A 21,779-nucleotide genomic window follows, 5' to 3' on the forward strand; every position below is an offset into this window, starting at 1 on the left:
ATTGTGTAATTTCCCTGTTAGCATGATTTGCTGCACAAGGTGATGAAAAAAACACTGATTTTTGTGCAGGCATCTTGCAATTTCCCAGTTAGCATGCTCGGCTGCGGTCCGGATTTCTGACGGCCAAACAATCTCCCTTCTGCAAGCTAAACGTTTCTTAGCCCCGTTAACCATTTCTGTCCCTTTTTGCTCTACTACAATCCCATTTACAGATACAGCAGTGCTATACCTGTTTGGACGGTTCATTCGGCAGTTAACAAAGCAAGAAGCATGACTCAGGACACTTTGGTGCAAGTACCCGAGCATTTGCAAATGATCCAAAAATTTAAGCATCCTTTAATTTATCAAGATCTCCGAATATTATTGGGAAGACAATCTTCTATAGCCCCACATAAATCAGGGACTAAAGGTGCAGGAAGGCGTTAGATGCATTCAAGTCGAACCACCCTCAATTTTTACAACGCCACATGGCTGGAAATGACTCTCAGAATTGGATAATACGAGAGCCTGTCATTAGAGCAAAACAAACATGAGAGCTATTTGAAACTGTTCACAAGCATATTCGTAGCCTAACTCAACTAGCAGCTGGTGGCTGTGAAGCAGACTTCAATAAAGCAAGACGAGGGAGCTCAACAAGGTTCTTTCATAAGAAGCCATGCTTGTTACAAGTAGGTAACCGCTGCTAGCATTCGTAGTCCTCAGGAACATTACCTCTATATCAAGCTTCAATGAGTACAGATAGAGGACCACATGTCTGCAAAGCTAGGCTGGAGCGGCAAAGTATTTCACGAAATGCCAGCTGTGTGCCTATTACAGTAGATCGTCTCAGAACGACTTTCATTTGTCCAGCCAGTCAAATTGCAAGGGAAACAAAACTACAGATATAACGGCTTCTACCTCAGTTCAGACAACAGAACACTGTTCTGGATCTAACCCACCTTGGTCAATTGCAAATATTTTGTATACAGAAACATGTACCCTTGAATGTTCAACTCTGTTTATAACAGGTTCAACCAAAAGTGGCTAGACTTCAAGGAAAAAGGAACAAGGGCGGCTACAGGAGCAACACAGATTTTATTATATTCACAAGCAAGCTATGCAGGTTTTGGAACAGGAATAGCTTCCACATGTGGCAATGTGACTGATCGCAGCAGTTCTAATGAGAAAACAAGTCCCAAGAAATGAGAAAGTATAGTGTTGGCTGAAGCCTGTAAAACCAATCAAACAATCTGAGTGGCAACTTTCAATAAGAGTATATAGGTTTATCGGATTAGATATAGATGATTGAAGACCATTAGATGTAATAAAAGATGGACATTAAGAAAACTTAATGCAACAAGCATGTTTATCTTTAGATAAAAATTCTTCTAAGAAGCAAAAGAGATGGCCCTTGAATCTTAGTATGTAGAACTTAGCGTGCATATTGGCATCACCATGCAATCCCAATGCTTTTTATTACCATGGACGAACAAAAATGAAAATAATGGAGTAAAACCTTGCAAATGCAGTGACAACATTGGACCTTATCTGAAAGCACCATAACAAGAGCTCATAACAGATAATAAAGGCTATGTTCACTATGACAGAGTAGATTAAACAATCATAATTTTGATATTCTTACCATAACAAGTGCTTAATTTAGTGCTTAATTTCCAGATATGGGGAATAGTAACCTACAAAGAGTAGTTAATTAGAAGAAGAATAATATTATATTTTGGAGAATGAAGATTATTGATGGTTGATTGTGGAAATCTGACTTTAGTTTCATAGCCAGTAACTGAAAGACAAAGGAGTTATATCAGGTTTCTGGGAATTTTGTGATAAAATTTCTAAGAAAATCTTACTCACCAAGATCACTGAGTGAAAAGTTTCCTAAGGGACCAGATAAAAATTTCCTGAAGAATGATGAGTAAAACATGGACACAGGCAGCTCTTTTCAGTCCTAAATCAAGAAAATTAAGTCATCACTTACCTACTTAACTATGTGTATACTTTATAACATTAAAGTTGGGTTTTAGTATGTCCACCTGCTGCTTTAGCACAAACACTCTGCCCTTTTTTCTGATTGTGCTGGTGAGGTCCACTGATCACAAATAACCTGTATCCTTGAGATGCACATGGAACTGTTCCAGCTATGTGGTAGGTGTGCATCTCAATGCTGCATGTATATCATCCAAAATCAGAGAGGCTGATTTCCTCTATGGGCCAATGGAGCTACTGGCCCATAGAGCTACTGTACTTTTCTTACCATCTTCAGGAGAAAGCAAGTCACAAGTATATGAATCTGACTAAAATGAGAATGTGTTTGATAACAATTTATCACTATTAATAAGGAAGTCTATGATATCCATGAACTAATATTAACCATGTCTACACACTAGACTAAATTTAAACACATGGAATTGCTACCCATTATTGTGGTGAATAATCAGTCCAAAAGATTCACAAAGAAATGGAGTCTCATGAGCACAGCAAGCCCTAGCTTATAGAAGATAATCACTGGGACAACCAATATTAAACTGGAAAGCCAGACATTTATGCAAGGTGACCAAGGACCATAAAAGAGCACAAAATATGGATCTAGGTGGAGGTAAATATAGCATCATTTCTTGTGGTTAATGAATGTCATTTTTGTAATATTTCACACTTCCTAATAACATGCAACTTAACATGCACATTTCACTGAAATCAGTTCCTAGAGGTTATTTCCCCCTGTAGGCCTGGTATTGTACATGCTGAAATTAAAGCAAGGACAGACATATTGAGTACCTGAATATTCATGAGACATACTAAAACTGTATGAAAAGAATATCACATATGGTTTCGCAAAAGGAAGAGGTTCAACCTCACATAAAAACATCTAGTTGTATATACCATATATGGACATGCATGAGTTTCTCCAACAGTAAGCTTTTAAGCAAAAATGAGCCTGAATTTCAAGTGTTACATTACACGAGAGATCTGGGTATTCAGGCATAGGACCATATGTTAGCAACCTCACAATCCAATGAAGTATAATTGTCAGGTCCCATATATATTATCCATAATTTGGTGTCCAGATGTCAAAAGCATGAACAAACAAAAAGAAAAACAGCATATAGTAAATGGATAAAACAATTTTTCGAGGTCTCAGTAATTGAATGAAAAAAAACATACAGAAAACAGCATACCTGCACCAGGAAAATATCTAAAGCCAAAACAGGACTCTTGCCAGGGGAAATCCCCTGGTAGTATGGAATTACTGATGATGTAAGGGCCTTTGCAACCAATAACCCAACAGTTGCTTGCATACCTAGAATTGCAGCACCCATGCCTAAAAGATTTAGCACTATACCATTTTTTAAGCTTTTTACCACGTCAGCACGTGGAGGAGCCTGGAAAACAAGTTGCATGACTCTATAAGCTTAATTAATTATAAGTAAAAGGTAATAAAAGAATTTCATAGCAAATGCTTAAAGTCAGTTATTCATATGTAAAGTTGAACTATTGCACATAATGATCATCTTTACTAATAAAAGAAAAATAAAAAAAAAATAAACTAGTGCACTGATTAACTAGCAATCTATGCATGATTTCCCAAACTAACATGAAATCAGTCCATGAGACAATTAACCTTTGCTCTAGACCATGTTTATGTCCTTATAGCAAAGGCATCAATGTGTTAAATACCGGTGGAGAACTGTCATATTATTTTTTCATTGGGATGGTATCGTATCGGTTCAGTACTGATACCAATAGTACGTCCCAAAACATGCACATTCCGAAATATTGAAAAATCATCAATACAAACCGGTAAAGCTGGTATGGTATCACCGGTACACACATGTATGGACCAATACATAGTGGAACAACTATCTAGGTGCCCTAGCATTCGTGCTGGTGCTGGTTTAGCATTGGCATGGTACAGTAAAGGTCATACTGTCCATTTTAGGTGTTTTTTGGAACTATGCAAAGCATCACAGGTCATATCTCATGGCAGCCATGGAGAGAAGAAGACGAATGGAGGCAATCTTAGCCACTGGTGAAAAAGTGTCATCAAATCCAAGCCAAATATCTGGATATAGCCCTTGGCAACCAACCATGCATTAAGTCGATCAATCATTCCATCAGGACCAACCTTTATCGTGTAAACCCAACGACAATCAACAGTAGATTTACCAGGTGGTAAGGAGACCAGCTCCCAAATGCCACTAGAATGCAAAGCCGCCATTTTATCAACCATTGCCTGCCGCCATCCTGGATAAGCCAGTGCCTCACTAATAGTTTTAGGGACAAAAACAGAAGATAAAGAGGATACAAAGACATAATAGGGTGAAGACTGACGATGATAACTCAAAAAGCTATAAAGAAGATGAGGATTACGAGTGGAGTGAATACCTTTTTGAATAGCAATGGGAAGACTATCTATCGGAGGTAGGTCCGTGGTAGATACAGGCGTTTGAGCAAAGAGTGAGTCAGTAGGAGCATCAACCGGGCCTGCATGAAGGTCAGAACGTGGACGATGATGATAAACTTGAAGTGGGCGAGCCGGAGTGTCCTCGGGATAGTTAATATAGGGAACGGAAAGAACCTCAGATATGATGGGATGCTTAAAAGGAGAAGATGCAAAAAAGGATGTGTTCTCATGGAAAGTGATATTTATGGAGGTAATGTAATGATTTGTGTCTGGAGAGTAACATCGATATCCTTTTTGAAGATGAGAGTAGCCCAAAAACACATACTTGAGAAATTTGGCAGAAAGTTTATCCGTCCAAGGATTAAATTACGAACAAAACAAGTACAGCCAAACACACGAAGGGGAAGAGCATAAAGAGAATGGGTAGGAAACATAATAGAATGTGAAATCTGATTCTATAAAACTGACGAAGGCATTCTGTTAATCAGGTAACAGGCAGTAAGCACGGCATCTTCCTACAAATCGAGAGGAATATTATTATGTAAAAGTAATGTGCAGACAGTCTCAATGAGATGACGGTTTTTATGCTCAGCAACTCCATTTTGTTGAGTACGACTACATGAAGATTCATGAAGGATGCCCTATGAAGACATGAAGCTATTAAAAGGGATGGAAAAATATTTTTGTGCATTATCACTACGTAAAGTACGAATTGGAACACCAAATTGAGTATGAACTTCAACACAAAAAGATTTAAATATTGAAAATAACTTAGAACAATTTTTTATTAAAAATAACCAAATGCAACGAGAGCAAACATCAATAAATGTCACAAAGGACTGAAAATTCAAAGTAGAACTGACACGACTAGGACCCCATACGTCAATATGAACAAGATTAAATGGGGACGCAGCCCGATTATTGACATGCTTTGGAAACGGAGCACGTGCTTTTTTTTCAAGTTGACATGACTCACATTCTAGTGATGATAGAGAGGAGAGATGGAGAATCATCTTCTGAACCTTTGAAAGACTAGGATGCCCCAAACGAATATGGATAAGAGACGATGGTGCATTAGAAGTGCAGACTACTGGTGATGCAAGTAATGTGAGGTGGTACAGCCTCTGTGACTTACACCCGACGCCAATCTCTGTCCTGTACCCCGATCCTGCACAAGGACAGAGTTACTACTAAATGTGACTGAGCAATTAAGAGAACATATTAATTGCTGACAGATATAAGATTAAAAGGACAATTTGAGATATAAAGTACAGAATCCAATGAGAGAGGAAAGAGGTCTAGCCCGACCAACACCTTTAGCTAAGATTTTAGAGCCATTAGCCAAGTAACCACAGAAAGAGAAGAAGAACTAGTAATGTTGGAGAAAAGGTATTTATTATCCGAAATATGATCAAAGGCACCAGAATTGAGAACCCATGGTCCACTGAGAAGGAATAAGTGAGACAAGCAATTAAATTACCAATGTGAGCAGTAGAGGCAATAGTAGACTGCTTGGTGGCCTGATACTGAAGATACACATCATACTCAGCAGCAGAAATGAAAATAATATGAGGTGGTGTGTCCTTTGAAAGTGATACAATGGAGATAGAATCGGTCTGGACAACATTCACAGTACGAGGTGGCCGGCCATTCAGTTTAAAACAGCGATCTTGAGTATGGCCAATCTTATGACAATAAGTGCACTATGGTCGCTGATGGTTACCTCCGCGGCCATTGCTTCCACCACGACTGTTCCGATCGAAAGATTGTGAGACAAAAACAGAAGAGTCAGTGGGAGAAGCATCAGAGTCAGAAACAAATGGAGAGAAAACGCGTAGCAGACGTGCAAAGACATCTTCCACAGAGGGTACTATGGGGCTAGCCAGAATTTGATCACGGATAGAGACAAGATCGGGAGGTAGTCCAACCAAAGTAAGAACCATAAAGAGCTTATCACGTTGTTGCTCCTGTGCTTCAGTATCAGTAGTGATAGGCAATAGTTCAGCAAGCTCCTCCTTTATAGTTTGAATCTGGCCTATATAGCTAGGCATATCCTGATAAAGTTTCTGGAGATGTAACATATCAGAAACAATAGTATAAAAACGTTGAATATCATTAGTGTATAAGGCTTTAGCCTTTTTCCACAAATCATAGCAAGTCTGATAAGGACGGAATATAGAAAAAAGTTTGCAGTCAATAGTGGACCACAAGAGACTACACAGTTAAGCATCAATCTTTTGCCAAGTGGGCTGGTCAGTAGCAAAAACATCTATAGCTTTCTTAATTAAGCGGTCTTCATATCCTCGACCTTTAAACCATAATTGAACAGCAGCCGCCCAAGACAGATAATTGGGACCAGAGAGTTGTTCTGTGGTGACCAAGGGTGAATCAAAAAAGGTAGAAGTGAAAATACTTGGCTTTGTCGAAGAAGACGGGTTCGAAGATACCGATATATTGACTTGGATTGAAGGACAATCTATGAATACCTCAAGGAACAGTAGCAACAATAAAAAGGCTCCAAATCGAAGAGAGACATGCATAAAAGAACTGAAAAATTTCTGTTCATGCGGAAATCGAGTCATGAAGGAGGACCTACACATGAGAAAGGATAAGATAATGCTCAGGAGAGGCTGGATTTTAGTGGAGAGAGACACAGCGGGATAGTGCACCGCTGGAGAGGTTAGGACGGCTAGGGTTTTCTATCCCAGGCTCTGTACCATGTCAAATGGAAAAAGATGAAGCTTATTCATTTATTACATCATTTACAAATATATATGATACACCAAGATCCTCACAAAATCTCATGATTGTGGAAAACAAATAAAAAAAAGATATAATCCCATGATTGTGGGAAACAAATAAAGAAAAGATTCAAATGATACAAAATCAAGGATGGTGGAGTTGATGGAGAAATTGATATACTTTCCTATGAAAAAATTATCATGCTTTCCAAATATCCAATGGAGGAATTGTCATGCTTTCCAAATATAACTTTCCAAATATAATAATATTCCAACACCTTGTACAAAATAATAATAATAACAATGTGTTCTACATGTTAAGGTCACTAACACTCAAAATTGTCCATACAATTGGGTTAAATGAAAATGAAAACATACACGTATTAGACTATATGAAAGATTATCAGGAGAGCAAGCTCTCAATGCATACACTCAGATGGCAAGTTTAGATTGCATATAAAGAGGAAAGCACCAGATACATATTATATCCAAAAATCAACTAGATAACCAAATGGACGGACATGGTCATAATTGATTTAGAAATTAAGAAAAAAGTAGAAGAACCAACCCCGCCCCCCCACAGACCACAACAACAACAACAAGAGGAACTTGTGTTGCACCATTTCGCTATGAGATATATGATGCCAATATATACCTTGCCTTTCAACATTTCACAAATCACTCAACTAAGCAAGGGAGTTGAGACTCTTCATGGATTGTGCACAACTATTTCGGCTAATGATTTGTACTACTATAAAGTCACAAATCCTAAACCAAGAGTACAATTTGAACTAGAAGAATACATACTCGCTCAAGAAAACATACTTATGTAAGAGTTATGGTGCTCATCATTTATGAGGCATCCAAATCTCTCAATCAAAACAAATGTCATCCTAGGGTTAAAATTCCACCTAGAAGCAGGGATCATTAAATGGTCCTGAAATTGTTTCTATTTTATATTCCCAAGTATTGCTGCTTGAATTTGCAATAGCTTATAATTTTGAAAATACATATTTTAAGATGAAAGATAGGCACTTAATAACCTTTAAGAGCGGATTAAATTTACCACAAATAGACTCCTTTTTCATTAAGAGAAGAGAAAGATCAACATGTAAGGATTATAAGATGACACCAGAAGAGTTTAGTCATACAACATTAGTTACTAGTTCTAGAAGTGTATATCAAGTCAAAGAAGGAAAGAAAGAAAAATTATTAAATATCCAAAAATAAGATGGTGGAATTTAAAAGGAGAAATATTATAGCTTTTCAAGATAAATTATTGGAGGAAAATTAGAATTTAAGGATTCAACCAAGCAAAATCTAGGACCAAATGGGCATTAAGAGGATAGCTAAAGATGTTTTAGGAGAATCAGAGGGAGAAAGGTACAATATAAAGAAACTTGACAGCGGAATAATGAGATATAGGTGGCAATTAAAGCAAACAGATTTGCTTTAAACAACAAGAAAAATAAAAGATATTGAGGAATTCATAAATATAAAGAAGCTACGAAAGATGCAAAAAGGATAGGAAGTGAGGTTAAATGTGTAGCATATGATAGGTTGTAGTCAAAAGAAGGTGAGAAAAAAATTGACAAAATAGCTAAACCTAAAGAAATGAAACTACAGATTTTAATCAAGTTAGATTTATCAAAAGTGAGGATAATAGGATATTAGTTAAAGATAAGAAAGTTAAAGAAAGAAGGAGGCATTATTTTGATAATTTATTGAATGAGTATTTAAAAAATCTTTAATGAATAAGCACAATCAAGGAGGAGTCAAGGTTATAATACATACAAATTATAAAAGCAAAGTGGATATAGCTTTGAAAAGAATGCAAAGAGGTAAAGCATTGGGATAGGATGAAATATCCATTGAGGTTCGAAAAATTATGGGAGATATTGGATTAAATTGGCTTTTACCAACAAATTTAATGAATTATGAAAACAAAGAAAATGCTAGATGATTGTAGGAGAACTATTGTAATGCATAGTTAAAAAATTGAAGATGCATGTACAAAATTGTTCTAATTATCTAGGAATTAGGCTTATGGGTTGCTCTATAAAATTATGGGGAAGGGTACATATAACCAATTTGGATTTATACTTGAAAGATCAACAAATCCTTTTACGTAGATAATTGATAGAAAAATATAAAGAAAAGGGAAAGTCTGCATATGTTCTTTATTGATTTAGAAAAAGCTTATGATAGGGTACTAAGAAAAATGATTGATGGGCTTTAAGGAGTGTATACATAAACAGTATATTAAGATGCTTGAGGACATATATGCTGGGAAATAATAAATGTTACAAACTACTATGGCACAACAAGTATTTTTCCAGTCACAATGGGCTTATATCAAGGACCAACACTAAGCCCATATCTATTTGCATTAATTATGAATAACCCCATGTCCAATATTGAGGTAAATGTATCATGGTGTATGTTATTTGTGGATGACATAGTATTGATTGAATTGATGAAAAAACTAAATTAAATGTTAAGTTGGAATTGTGAAGGAGACTTTAGAAGATAAGGGCTTAAAAATTAGTAGAACCAAGACATAATATTTGAAATGCAAAATCAATCAAGATTGATAGACAAGAAATACCATAAAGTAACCAATTTTGTGATTCGGGATCTATTATACAAAATAATAGAAAGATAGATGAAGATATATATAATAGAATTAGAGCTGGTTGGATGAAGTGGAAGAGTGTATCCGCGATACTATGTGAAAGGTGAATACCTTGGAGACTAGAAAAAGATTTATGGAATGATAGCAAGGCATGTAATATTGTATGGCTCAGAGTGGTGAGCAATAAAGAAGGTATATGCAAATAAATTAAGTAAAATGGAAATGAAAATGTTAAGATGGATGTATGGTAAAACTAGAAAGAATAGATTAAGAAATTTTTATATTAGAAGAGCTATAGGAGTTTCACAAATTAAGGGAAAAACGATAAAAATTTGATCGAGATGGTGTGGACATGTGCAATAACAATCTGAGGAGGCTCCTATAAGGAGAGGTACTTTAGTTGGTGTTGAAGGTTGTAAGAAAAGAAGGGGAAGACCTAAGTTAACATGGATGTAAGTTGTGAGAAAGTTACAAAAAAAATTGGAATAATATTAGATATGATCCTAGATAGGAATACTTGGCAAATGAAAATCCATAAAGCCAATCCCAAATAGTTGGAAAAAGGCTAGATGATTGTGATTGTGATTGTGACCCCCAAGTATTTCTCCCACACCCAATTACTGTGCCACTTCAAATGATATACATGAAATCTCACTCCTCTAATCTCATCTCACTTTAATCTTTCCCTGCTATTTCACACTATTCAATAATTGAATTTGCAACTAGTCAGGTTAAATATTGCTTTAAAATATATAAGAATGTGCAAAGCAGTTCTTGTTGTTCAAGATATCACATCATCTTTGATCTGACAAATGATAAAGAAACATATGTGCATAACTATATCCTATATGTAAATAAAACAAAGACACATATACCACATATGATCTTTGCATGGGACATAATTCCATTATACATGTCTACATCTGGCTTTGTGTCTGATCTTTGTTGATCCCTCTTGCAGAAATTTAATGCTTCAGACTCAAGCAACACTGTTGTTGTTCAAAGATTAAGCATTGGTAGTAGCATGTCCTGAACAGGAGTTATTCTAATTTCCTCTTTTTGCAGTAAACTTGAATTAGAAGGCTTTCAGTTTGTGTACGTATATGTATAAATACATGTGTGTATATATGTATGCATGTAAAAAGGCGGGGGTTGGGATTTATCACCTTTGCAGGCTCATTAGCTGTTCTTCTAAGTCTTTCTGATAGCCGAATGTAACCAAATGACCAAAAGACTGACACAAATGCTGCTGCAATACCACCAGCAGTCGTATAAAATGTAACTGATGATGTGACCTTCCCAGTAACAACTGCAGAGAATGATAAAATTACAGCTGCCACAACAGTGCACACAAGTTGCCCCCAAAATCCTGCACTTCCCAACCGCTTGAAATATCTAGCAGTGCTCTCTAACCTCTTGGAGACCTGCTCATTTGGCCACTGATTTGAGTTAAAACAATGAACAAAGGTTGGTGGATGAGACAATAAACAGCAACCAGCTGACTCAAAAGAACCACATTACCACTGATTTCAATTTAGAGGCTCCAAGCCATATAGATGATTGGAATCATGACAAATACATGGCATCCTGAAAAGGGAAAAAAAACTCTCCTAGATAAACACATATAATAATTGTCATGTAGCAAATGTAGTTTCCCTTAAGGGCACCGAAAAGAAAGCACAGGGGTTTTACTGGTCATGCTCATGCCAGCTAGGAATTAGATGGTAGGCATACCATGCCCATCTATGCTGACTCTCAATCAACCTGTCAGAGTATAACCAGCTTGTGATTCAACCTCTTAACTCCACTCCACCATTCTGATATAAAGTTTCTATAGAAATTTGCGAATCTTAGAATCTCCACCATCTGTGCTAGTTGACCATGTATGAGCCTACCCATTATTTCCGTGTATAATGTGTTTAGCCATGCTAAATGTCATTAGAACCAAATCACAAAAAGATGTCAAAAGGTTTAATGGAATTCCACCATGTTATATCAGATATGTATCACTCAGCAGGATTGGAATTTGGTTTTCTATTATTTGTGTGTGTCTCAACAATTTAAGTGCAGTTGGCAGCCTGGTACGAGGCATGGTGGTAAGTGGCCGGCAAGGCACATGTTGTGCTATGCCATGCCAAAACAAACAAACAAACATACAAATAAACAAATATTTTTGGCTCAGTACCAAGCTGTATTAACCTGTGTTAATCTGGCATGGGTTGTATCAGCACACCAGGCACAAGACACCAACCCAGTGTGGAGTATTGGCACTGGTCCATCACAGATCAGGATGGGCTCAATCCTTTGCGAGCACTTAACACATTTGACATGAAATAGAAGTAGTCTGATTTGTCATACTCGAGTTTTTCCCCTGAAAGTAATATCTTACCTGATCAAGTGATAATGATAATTATATACGTTGAGTGGTTTTGTCACTCTACGACATGATTCTTGTTTTCTGCAACCAAATACTCTAAGTTCCCAACAGATATCAGCTTTCCCTAACTAACATGGATTGTGTTCAGGAAACCCACTTTATCAAGATGTATTATGTCCGTAGCCTACATTTGCCGCACATGGCAAAACCATTTCAAAGAAATTTATTTTTCCCTCTATCATTTCTACTCGGAATTGATAAACACTTAATTTAAGTCATTTAAAGTAAAAAATTATATTTAATTTATTTTATTTATTAAGAATTTGATGCTTCTTTTTATGTTTTACAGGAAAGATGATCGCCGATACAAAAAATCCTATTCATAGATCAAAAAGACTCAAGTTTGAAAAAATTTGGACTTAAAATAAAATTAAAATAAAAGAAGGATGTATATGGTATTATAGAAAATGAAGATACTATGCAAGAAATCCAAAAGGATATAGATGTCATTGTGAAGAAACAAATGTTTCTTTTTGGAATACAAAAAAGTTGTTTCACGTGGAATACTCCTGGGCGCGCGAGTGCGCGCGCGTGAGCGCGTGGATGCGGGGCGAACGCGGGTGTGGGCGCGCGGCAAGCGGGCGCGCGGCAGACGGGTTCGCAGGAAGTTTTTGATGGCGGTCGAACAGATGCTTATTAAAGAAAAAAAATTAATATTTAGAAATATTTTGAGAGGAAAGATTTGTATTTTCTTTAGTCCCATATCGGAAAATCATGTAAAACTCCTCCCTCCTAACACCTATAAAAAGACTTTTGTACTCCCATTGAAGGGGGAGCCCAGAAATTCTTCTAGAGCTTTGCATAGAGGAATAGAAAGGGACTACTTCATGAACAGCTAGGCTAGTAGTCTCGGGAGTGGAGAAGAAATTTTGTAACGACACAGAGATGATTTATTGTTCTAAACTTTCCTGTATTTCTTTATATGCAATAAAGATTATGCTTTTTATTTAAATCGTCATGAGTTCTTTATTTGCTCCCTTTCATATGCTTTTATTTATGCTTTCTTGTTAGATTAATATTAGGAACAACTTTTACTTTCCGGAGACGCGCCGTGATCTACGGATACGGGACGTGCCAAGGAAAGAAGAGTTGTTTACCTAGTACTTTCCGGAGACGCGCCGTGATCTACGGATACGGAGCGTGCCGAGGAAAGATAGGTATTTTTCCTAAGATTAATCGCATCTATTTAATTAAAAAAAAAGAGATACAACTCTGCTAGTGCAAAATTAATTCAAAACTCCTGAGCTCTTTATTTTCTAATAACATCAATTTTAAGATAATTTATTTTCTAAATCAAAAACAACGCTTCTTTCTTTTATTTTGCAATCTCAACTTAGCCCAAGGTCCCTGAGGATACGATCTCGACTCATCCTACCTACGTAGTGAGTAGAGTTATTTTTGGTGCTATCAACGACTACGCATCAAATTTTGGCGCCGTTGTCGGGGACCTTGGTACGGTTGAAAAAAAAGCCACTGATATTTCATAACACTTAACTAAAATAGCGTAACCTCAAATATAAAAATTTCTAATTTGATTGGACACCTTGTTTCTTTGCATCTCATCTCCATAATTAATCTTAAGGGCAATAACCCATTAATCAGATAAGGTATGGATTTGATCACCCTTCCTTGGCCCACAAATCACTCCCTTACATTTGCATAACCTAGACCTTAATCTAAAATCAACTAGACGTCAGCCCTAAGAATTTCGAGCTCAATAGGATAAGAAAGCTCTAGAGTTGAACCGAGTGCGGATTGGTTAATTGCTCGGTGTCTAAGGCAAGTGGTTAAAAAAAGTGATTTTCAATTGATTTCGTTGACTGACTTGGCCAACTCAGTTGGTGTCTAAGGAAAGCAACAAGCAGGGAACCTCCCACATCTTACGCTTACCTGGCCGAGTCAGTTAGTCAGTCTTGAGCTTGGAGTGCTCAAAGGCGGTCTTGGAAGTTAGGAGCTGTCTAGATCTAAGTTAACCTTAGGATAGAGAGTCTATGATTGTTTAAATTGATTGCAATTAACATCTAAACATTACTAATTTCTTCCTTTTCATAGATTTAAGATTCTTAGGTTCTTCTCTTTAGATTTTCTTCATTCTTTTCTCACTTTATTATAAAAATATATATTATAAAAAAAAAAATTTCTGTGTTTGCTCTACAGTATAATTGTAAGGTGTATGCTTGGCCGTAGATCGTTACGACCAGAAATCCAACCTTTTAATCCAGAAATAGAAAGAACCTTTAGAGCCAACAGACGTAAAAATATAGACCGAAATCAGGAGAATGATCCACCCAAGCAATTGAAGGAGTACTTTACTCCTTCCACATATACCTACTCACCTTGTATTCAAGTGCCCCCTGTGGAGGCCACTCAATATGAAATTAAGTCCAGTATAATCCAAATGTTACCTTCATTTTATGGACTTAGTAATGAGGACCCTTATAAACATCTTGAAGAATTTCTTGAGATATGTTCAACTGTCAAAATTCACAACTTCTTCGATGATGCTCTTAGGTTAAAATTATTCTCTTTTTCACTTAAGGACAAAGTCAAATACTGGCTACATACTTTGGATTCCATGACTATATCAACCTGGGACCAGCTGCAAGGAGAGTTTCTCAAGAAATATTTTTCCATAGGAAAAACTAATCAAATAAGGAAAGCCATAACTAGTTTTTCCCAATTAGATGGAGAAATGTTTCATGAAACATGGGAGAGATTAAAGGACCTTATTAGAAAATGTCCCCACCATGCTGTACCCAAGTGGCAGTTAATCCAATATTTTTATGATGGGCTATCGGAAAGACATCGACAAATGGTCGATGCATCATGCGGTGGGACATTCATGCTGAAAAGTGAGGATGAGGCATGGCAACTGTTTGAAATTTTAAGTGAAAATTTATTACATCATATGTCTGCCTCTATTAGAGATAAACCCATGTTAAACCCAAAGAGAGGTGGAATATATGAAGTAGGAAATGCCATAGATATCCATCATAAGGTAGATGAACTGTCCCAAAAATTAGATCGTCTTCTAAATACTGGACAATCCCCGATTCCACCTAACCAAATCCAAGAAGTTTGTACATTGTGTGCAAGTCCGAACCATTTTGTTAGTGAATGCCCAGCTGCACCTCAATTTCCTGAGTTTGTGCACGAGCAGGTTCAGCAAGCTCAAGTCCAACAAGCTCGCAGACCAGAAAACGATCCATATTCAAGCATTTATAACCCCGGCTGGAGAAACCGTCCAAATTTTTCTTGGAGACCACAACCAGTGGTTGGTCCTGCCGCACCTCGACCTCAATATCAGGATCCAACATATAGGCATGGACCATACCATCAATTTTAAAATGCTCCTCAACCGTCTACTACTGGTCACAGCTCAGCTTTTGAGAAAAAATTTCTGAAAGCACTAGAACGATTAGAAGTCAACACTCAGATCCTTAACTCCCACACACAATCCATTGCTAAGCTAGAGACCCAAATAGGTCAACTAGAGACTGTATTCAGTAGGAGGGAAGGAGGAAAATTATCTAGCCAACCCGAGAGCAACCCAAGAGGACAATTTGTGATTGAGAGTTCTAATACCCCAGAAGCTTTTTCTGAACATGCCAAATCAATCATGACTCTGAGAAGTGGGAAGGTCATTGAACACACTAGTAAAACCAATGAGACCGACACTAAACCTCTAACCGAATCCAAATCACCCAAGAACAAAGAGGACCTGAAAATAGAGAAGGAACCAACTGCACCGGAATCATCTTACTTGCCTAAAGCCCCATTTCCGGATGCCTTGAAAGCTCCTATTCCTGCAGATAAGAAGGGAGAAAAACTCGATGAGATGTTGGAATTGTTTAAGCAAATCCAAATTAATCTTCCCCTTCTAGACGCAATCAAACAGGTCCCTACTTATGTCAAATTTTTGAAGGATTTGTGTACCCAAAAACGTAAATCTAGATCACAAATTTCAAAGAAAATACGCCTCACTGAACAGGCTAGTTCTATCTTCCAGCATGCCACTCCTCCAAAGCTTAAGGACCCAAGAGCCCCCATCATTTCCTGTGTTATAGGAGATTATCACATTGAAAAAGCTCTTCTGGATTTAGGGGCAAGTGTGAATCTTTTACCTAGTTCGGTGTATGAACTTTTTGGATTCGGAGAACTGAAACCCACATCAGTCACACTGCAGTTAGCCGACAGATCAATTAAAGAATCACGTGGAATGCTTGAGGATGTCTTGGTCAAGGTAGATGAGTTTTACTTTCCAGTTGATTTTCTGGTTCTCGACATGGAACTAAGTGGCAACCCCAGACAAATTTTCATTATCTTAGGACGACCCTTCCTAGCTACGGTAAATGCATGCATTAATTGTAGGACAGGAGTCATGGACGTATCGTTTGGGAATAAGAAACTGAGACTGAATGTGTTTGGTGCTTCCCAAGGACCATCAATGGATAGTTGCTTCGAAGTAGATACACTAGAAGACATTATAGAAGATGCAACACCCACAATTCTAGCACCAGACCCCTTAGGTACTTGCTTGGCTCACTTTGGAGTGTATGACTTTGAGGGATATATGAAAGAAGTTAACACCTTGTTGGATACACCACACGATAAAACCACTCCTCCATGGACAATCAAGTATGAGCCATTGCCCACCTTTTGTTGGTTTTATTGCATATGACGTCTGGCTGAAGACGTTAAACTTAACGCTTTTTGGGAGGCAACCCAAATTTTTTTATTTTGTTTTAACTGATCTTCATTTTTTTTAAGAATAAAGGACTACTCTGTATGGAAGAGTCTGTCAATAAACTTGACGTCTGACTGAAGACCTAAAACTTAGCGCTTGTTGGGAGGCAACCCAACGATTTCATATTTTTTTTACTTTACTGCAGCTGCAGGAATTTAGAACAAGAGCCTATTAATCAATGAAGCTATCTTCAACTTTCGAAGTAAAATTATCCCAGGTGCACTCTCTCCTTTTATTTTCTTTGCTTTCCTACTCCATTGAGGACAATGTAGATTAAGTTGGGGGGGAAGAAAATTAATCAAATCCTCGAGTATGGTCAAATAATTAGTTTTGTGTATCCGAATTTTATTTTGATTAAGAATCAATTAGGCATCCTAAACAATGAATGATTAACGGTCAAGATAATTTTAGAGAAAATGAGGAATAAATTATTAAGAAAACCCAATGAATGGTAGGGTTTAGACTAGACCAAATTTTAGGAGTGATTCTACAACCCTCTTCTTACTGATCTCAATAAAGAATCTGCTTCATGAGAGATTGGGTGGAAAGGTCGAGATATGCAAAAATTCTTCTTAAAATTTACTTAAAAATATATATATATATTGGTTTCCTACTGAGTAACCAGGCCCTTTCGCCAAAGTAAGCGTTGTGGTTCGCGTAAAAAGGTGGACAATGTTAAAAAAAAAAAAAATGGATAATAAGGGGACTAAATTGCAAGAAGATAATAAACCTCTCTCCCATTAAGTTAGAGGATTTAAAGAGTAAAGTGGGGAGTTGGTGAAAGAAAAGCTCTTGAAATTTCTTTAGTTAATACTCAGCCACTAATTGGATCAAATTGATAATCCAATGAAATATCTCTTTAATGGTTTGACCAGGTATCATCTACCTTTTGGGATGCCTAACCTAATTTTTGATTCAAGACCGAGTCGGTACACAATGCTGATATATCTATTTTACTCGAAGACGAGCAAAATTCAAGTTGGGGGGTGTGATAAACAGTTAATTTAAGTCATTTAAAGTAAAAAATTATATTTTATTTATTAAGAATTTGATGCTTCTTTTTATGTTTTACAGGAAAGATGATCGTCGATACAAAGAGTCCTATTCATAGATCAAAAAGACTCAAGTTTGAAAAAATTTGGACTTAAAATAAAATTAAAATAAAAGAAGGATGTATATGGTATTATAGAAAATGAAGATACTATGCAAGGAATCCAAAAGGATATAGATGTCATTGTGAAGAAACAAAAGTTTCTTTTTGGAATACAAAAAAGTTGTTTCACGTGGAATACTCCTGGGTGCGCGAGTGGGCGCGCGAGTGCGCGCGCGTGAGCGCGTGGACGCGGGCCGGACGCGGGTGTGGGCGCCCGGCGAGCGAGCGCGCGGCAGACGGGTTCGCAGGAAGTTTTTGATGGCGGTCGAACAGATGCTTATTAAAGAAAAAAAAATAATATTTAGAAATATTTTAAGAGGAAAGATTTGTATTTTTTTTAGTCCCATATCGGAAAATTATGTAAAACTCCTCCCTCCTAACACCTATAAAAAGACTTTTGTACTCCCATTGGAGGGGGAGCCCAGAAATTCTTCTAAAGCTTTGCATAGAGAAATAGAAAGGAACTACTTCATGAGCAGCTAGGCTAGCAGTCTCGGGAGTGGAGAAGAAATTTTGTAACGACACAGAGATGGTTTAATGTTCTAAACTTTCCTGTATTTCTTTATATGCAATAAAGATTATGCTTTTTATTTAAATCGTCATGAGTTCTTTATTTGCTCCCTTTCATATGCTTTTGTTTATGCTTTCTTGTTAGATTAATATTAGGAACAACTTTTACTTTCCGAAGACGCGCCGTGATCTACGGATGCGTGCCGAGGAAAGAAGAGTTGTTTACCTAGTACTTTCTGGAGACGCGCCGTGATCTACGGATACGGAGCGTGTCGAGGAAAGATAGGTATTTTTCCTAAAATTAATCGCATATATTTAATTAATAAAAAAAAGATACAACTCTGCTAGTGCAAAATTAATTCAAAACTCCTGAGCTCTTTATTTTCTAATAACATCAATTTTAAGATAATTTATTTTTAAATCAAAAACAACGCTTCTTTCTTTTATTTTGCAATCTCAACTTAGCCCAAGGTCCCTGAGGATACGATCTCGACTCATTCTACCTACGTAATGAGTAGAGTTATTTTTGATGCTATCAACGACTATGCATCATGAACCGTCCTCTAATGTAACTTAGTCCCTCTAGTTTTAGCACAATTTCTCAGCTTTCATTTTATAGAATCATCCTCTATTCCTCAACTATATTTACAACTTCATCATTTTACCTGACCTATCTCATCCCTTAAGAACACATACTATGAATTGATTCAGTGCTTTTGCACATATAAATTATGATTATTGCAAAATACTCATTTGGGTGATCTCCCACCCATCAACTCTTACTGCAGCCATCGCTACAACCAAGCTTCCACCAAAGTTATGTTTCATTTATTTGTTTTGGGTCCGACTACTTATTTATACTTTTTCTAGCCGGGGCTTCATCCCATAATTCTGAATGCAATTACAGATTCCTACTTCTCCTCCAAAATAGATCATTAAATTGACAATTTCAATGGATGATTTGGACCTATGTTTCCATGCTGGAATAACAAAAAAAAAAAAGGGCTCATCCTTCCTTGCCTCCTTCATTTATAACATACCCATTTTATACTCATTCACTTCACCTACCCATTCTAAACACATGGATTTTGAGAAACCTTTCATGGCCATATCCAACAAATAAAGCAATAAGAACCCCATAGTTTCTAAATCATCTATTCCCAGCGAAACCAAAAAAATCTCATAACGATTGTATCCATCGAGAAAGAGGGATACAAATCAAGACTCGGCAAGGGAAAGAAAAGAGAATGGACCTGCGCGAGCTTTGCCCTCTCCGATTCATCATCGGCAGCAGAAGGGAAAGTGGCGGCCGCGAGCGCCGCGGTCCGGCTCGCAGGCTCGTGGATTGGCGATGCGGCGGAGACGAAAGAGAAGGAAAAAGAGTATGGGGCGAGGACTCTGGAAGGAGAGAAAGAGAGACTGGGACGACGGAAGAGAGGGGCGACGGTGGGGGAAAGGGGGACGGTGACAAGGGTTTTAGATTGACGCGGCGGATGCGGCGGAGAGGAGGCCACCAGCAGCCCGGCGGATCGAACCCCAGGCCGCGAAGGCAGCAGCAGCGCCTGCATTATGCGGTGCTCCGGGGTGGAGCTTTGTCCCACAAATGCTGCGCCGCCTGTCCCGTATTTTATTTTTATTAGTCTCCCTCCTGTCTCTACCCTTTCGGTAGTTCCTAAAGAACATCGGACGTTATATATATATCGTAAGTTAACAATTTTTTTGATTAAAAATAAAAAAAATTATTTTATTATTATATTCTTGAAAAGAATCAATAAATTTAAGAAAAAAATCAAAAAATTTTATCTTTTAATTTTTTTCTTTTTTTATTAATTTTGTATATCCATAGACATTAGAGTCCTAACAGGTTTAGACGGGGTGTTTGAAATACGCCTTAAAATTAAAATTTAATATTAATATTAATTTTATTATTAAAAAAATAAAATAAAAATTATAAAAGATTCATCAATATTTAATTTTAAAAAAATTATAAATTTAAATTATTTTTATTTTTTTATAAAATTTTTTATTAATATATATATATATATATATATATATATATATATATATATATATTTTAAATTCTTCTTTTCCAATCAGGATGTCAGTCTTATTAGCCAAAAAGAAGAAGAAGGGTTTATGTATGGTTAAATCATTTGGTGAATTATTATGTTATAGTATTATAATTATTTCCTGGTTCTCTTTGTATCACGTATGTGTGCATGTTTGGTATGTACTCTAATAACAGTTCCTGTGAAGCTGTTATTCTATTATAACGGCCATTGTACTTGTATAGGAGAAATAGTAACAGCTTTTTAAGAGCAATTTAAGTTGATAAGGTGCCTTTACCATTAAAATTTAGTAGCAATATGTTTGTCACGAATTTTCGGTCGATTGTGTCCATATCAAATTCGATCTTATTTATGAAGGCGCTTTCTATTCCTTGAAAAGGAGACTCACAGTCATTATCCTCGGGACACAATGCCAAACTCTGATTCCATATAGTGACAGTTTATAGGATTCATAAAGCGATAATCCATTTTAGCAAACCTACTACAAAGAGAATTAGGCATCCCAAACACTACCGAGATCAACCAAAGAAAAGCTATTGAGTTCCGTTGAACTTCTATTTCTCCATGGGTCTTATAGATCAACATTTTTAAGAGATTTATAGGAAAATAATAAAGTTCCAACAAAAGTGAGCATAAGAAATAAATTCAACTTGACACACGTGAGTTACGTTGTAATATAGGAGAGAGGATATTATTAGTCACAATGAGGTAAAAAAAAATTTAGATTTAAATATAAAGAAACCATCCATCAATCATGAGATCCATAAAATCTGTCTGCAGCACTAGCACGTCAAGTAGGAAATCACTCCTATGATTGTAAAGTCCCTCCCATCTCCGTAAATAATTTTTTTTTTGATTGTGGAATTATGTTGTGATGCAGGGGAGATGATATTATTAATCAAAAAGATTCTGTTTGTAATAATAATAAATAAATTTTAAAAAAAAATTGCAACACTATTAATTACAAATATACCAATATTTCATAAGTGAAACAATCAAGTCAGTCCTCCACGTGACATGTCGTGAGAGTCAATCGGCTCAGGCTTACCACGTAGCCTACACGTGCTAACACAACCAACCTCTCCTCAACA

General features: G+C 36.8%; 1 protein-coding gene and 1 non-coding gene across 3 annotated transcripts; both read right to left on the bottom strand.

Moving 5' to 3' along the window:
- Positions 1-410: 410 nt before the first annotated feature.
- On the bottom strand, positions 411-20,282 carry LOC105060994 (protein TIC 21, chloroplastic). 2 transcript variants are annotated; one of them, XM_010944901.4, is made up of 4 exons: positions 19,873-20,282; positions 10,939-11,211; positions 3,171-3,374; positions 411-1,208 (listed from the first exon to the last, which is right to left on the bottom strand). In XM_010944901.4, exons 1-4 carry the CDS (start codon positions 20,185-20,187, stop codon positions 1,095-1,097), a joined length of 906 nt encoding a protein of 301 aa, XP_010943203.2. In that variant the 5' UTR covers positions 20,188-20,282; the 3' UTR covers positions 411-1,094. The 2 variants fall into 2 exon arrangements, with proteins under 2 accessions (XP_010943203.2, XP_010943204.2); XM_010944902.4 differs by having other exon boundaries at positions 10,939-11,196; positions 19,873-20,278.
- LOC140855120 (small nucleolar RNA R71) lies at positions 14,857-14,962 on the bottom strand. The gene has a single exon (XR_012138150.1). It is a non-coding gene; the product is annotated as a small nucleolar RNA R71 (small nucleolar RNA).
- Positions 20,283-21,779: the final 1,497 nt, after the last annotated feature.

The sequence above is a fragment of the Elaeis guineensis genome, chromosome 1, assembly GCF_000442705.2.
Source record: "Elaeis guineensis isolate ETL-2024a chromosome 1, EG11, whole genome shotgun sequence".
NCBI lineage: Eukaryota > Viridiplantae > Streptophyta > Magnoliopsida > Arecales > Arecaceae > Elaeis > Elaeis guineensis.

Coding starts and splice junctions, on each gene's coding strand:
- LOC105060994 (XM_010944901.4), bottom strand. CDS start 20,187: ATGCAGGCGCTGCTGCTGCCTTCGCGGCCTGGGGTTCGATCCGCCGGG. Junction 3,375..10,938: donor CAGCTAATGAGCCTGCAAAG/GTGATAAATCCC, acceptor CTTGTTTTCCAG/GCTCCTCCACGTGCTGACGT. Junction 1,209..3,170: donor TAGATATTTTCCTGGTGCAG/GTATGCTGTTTT, acceptor TTGGTTTTACAG/GCTTCAGCCAACACTATACT.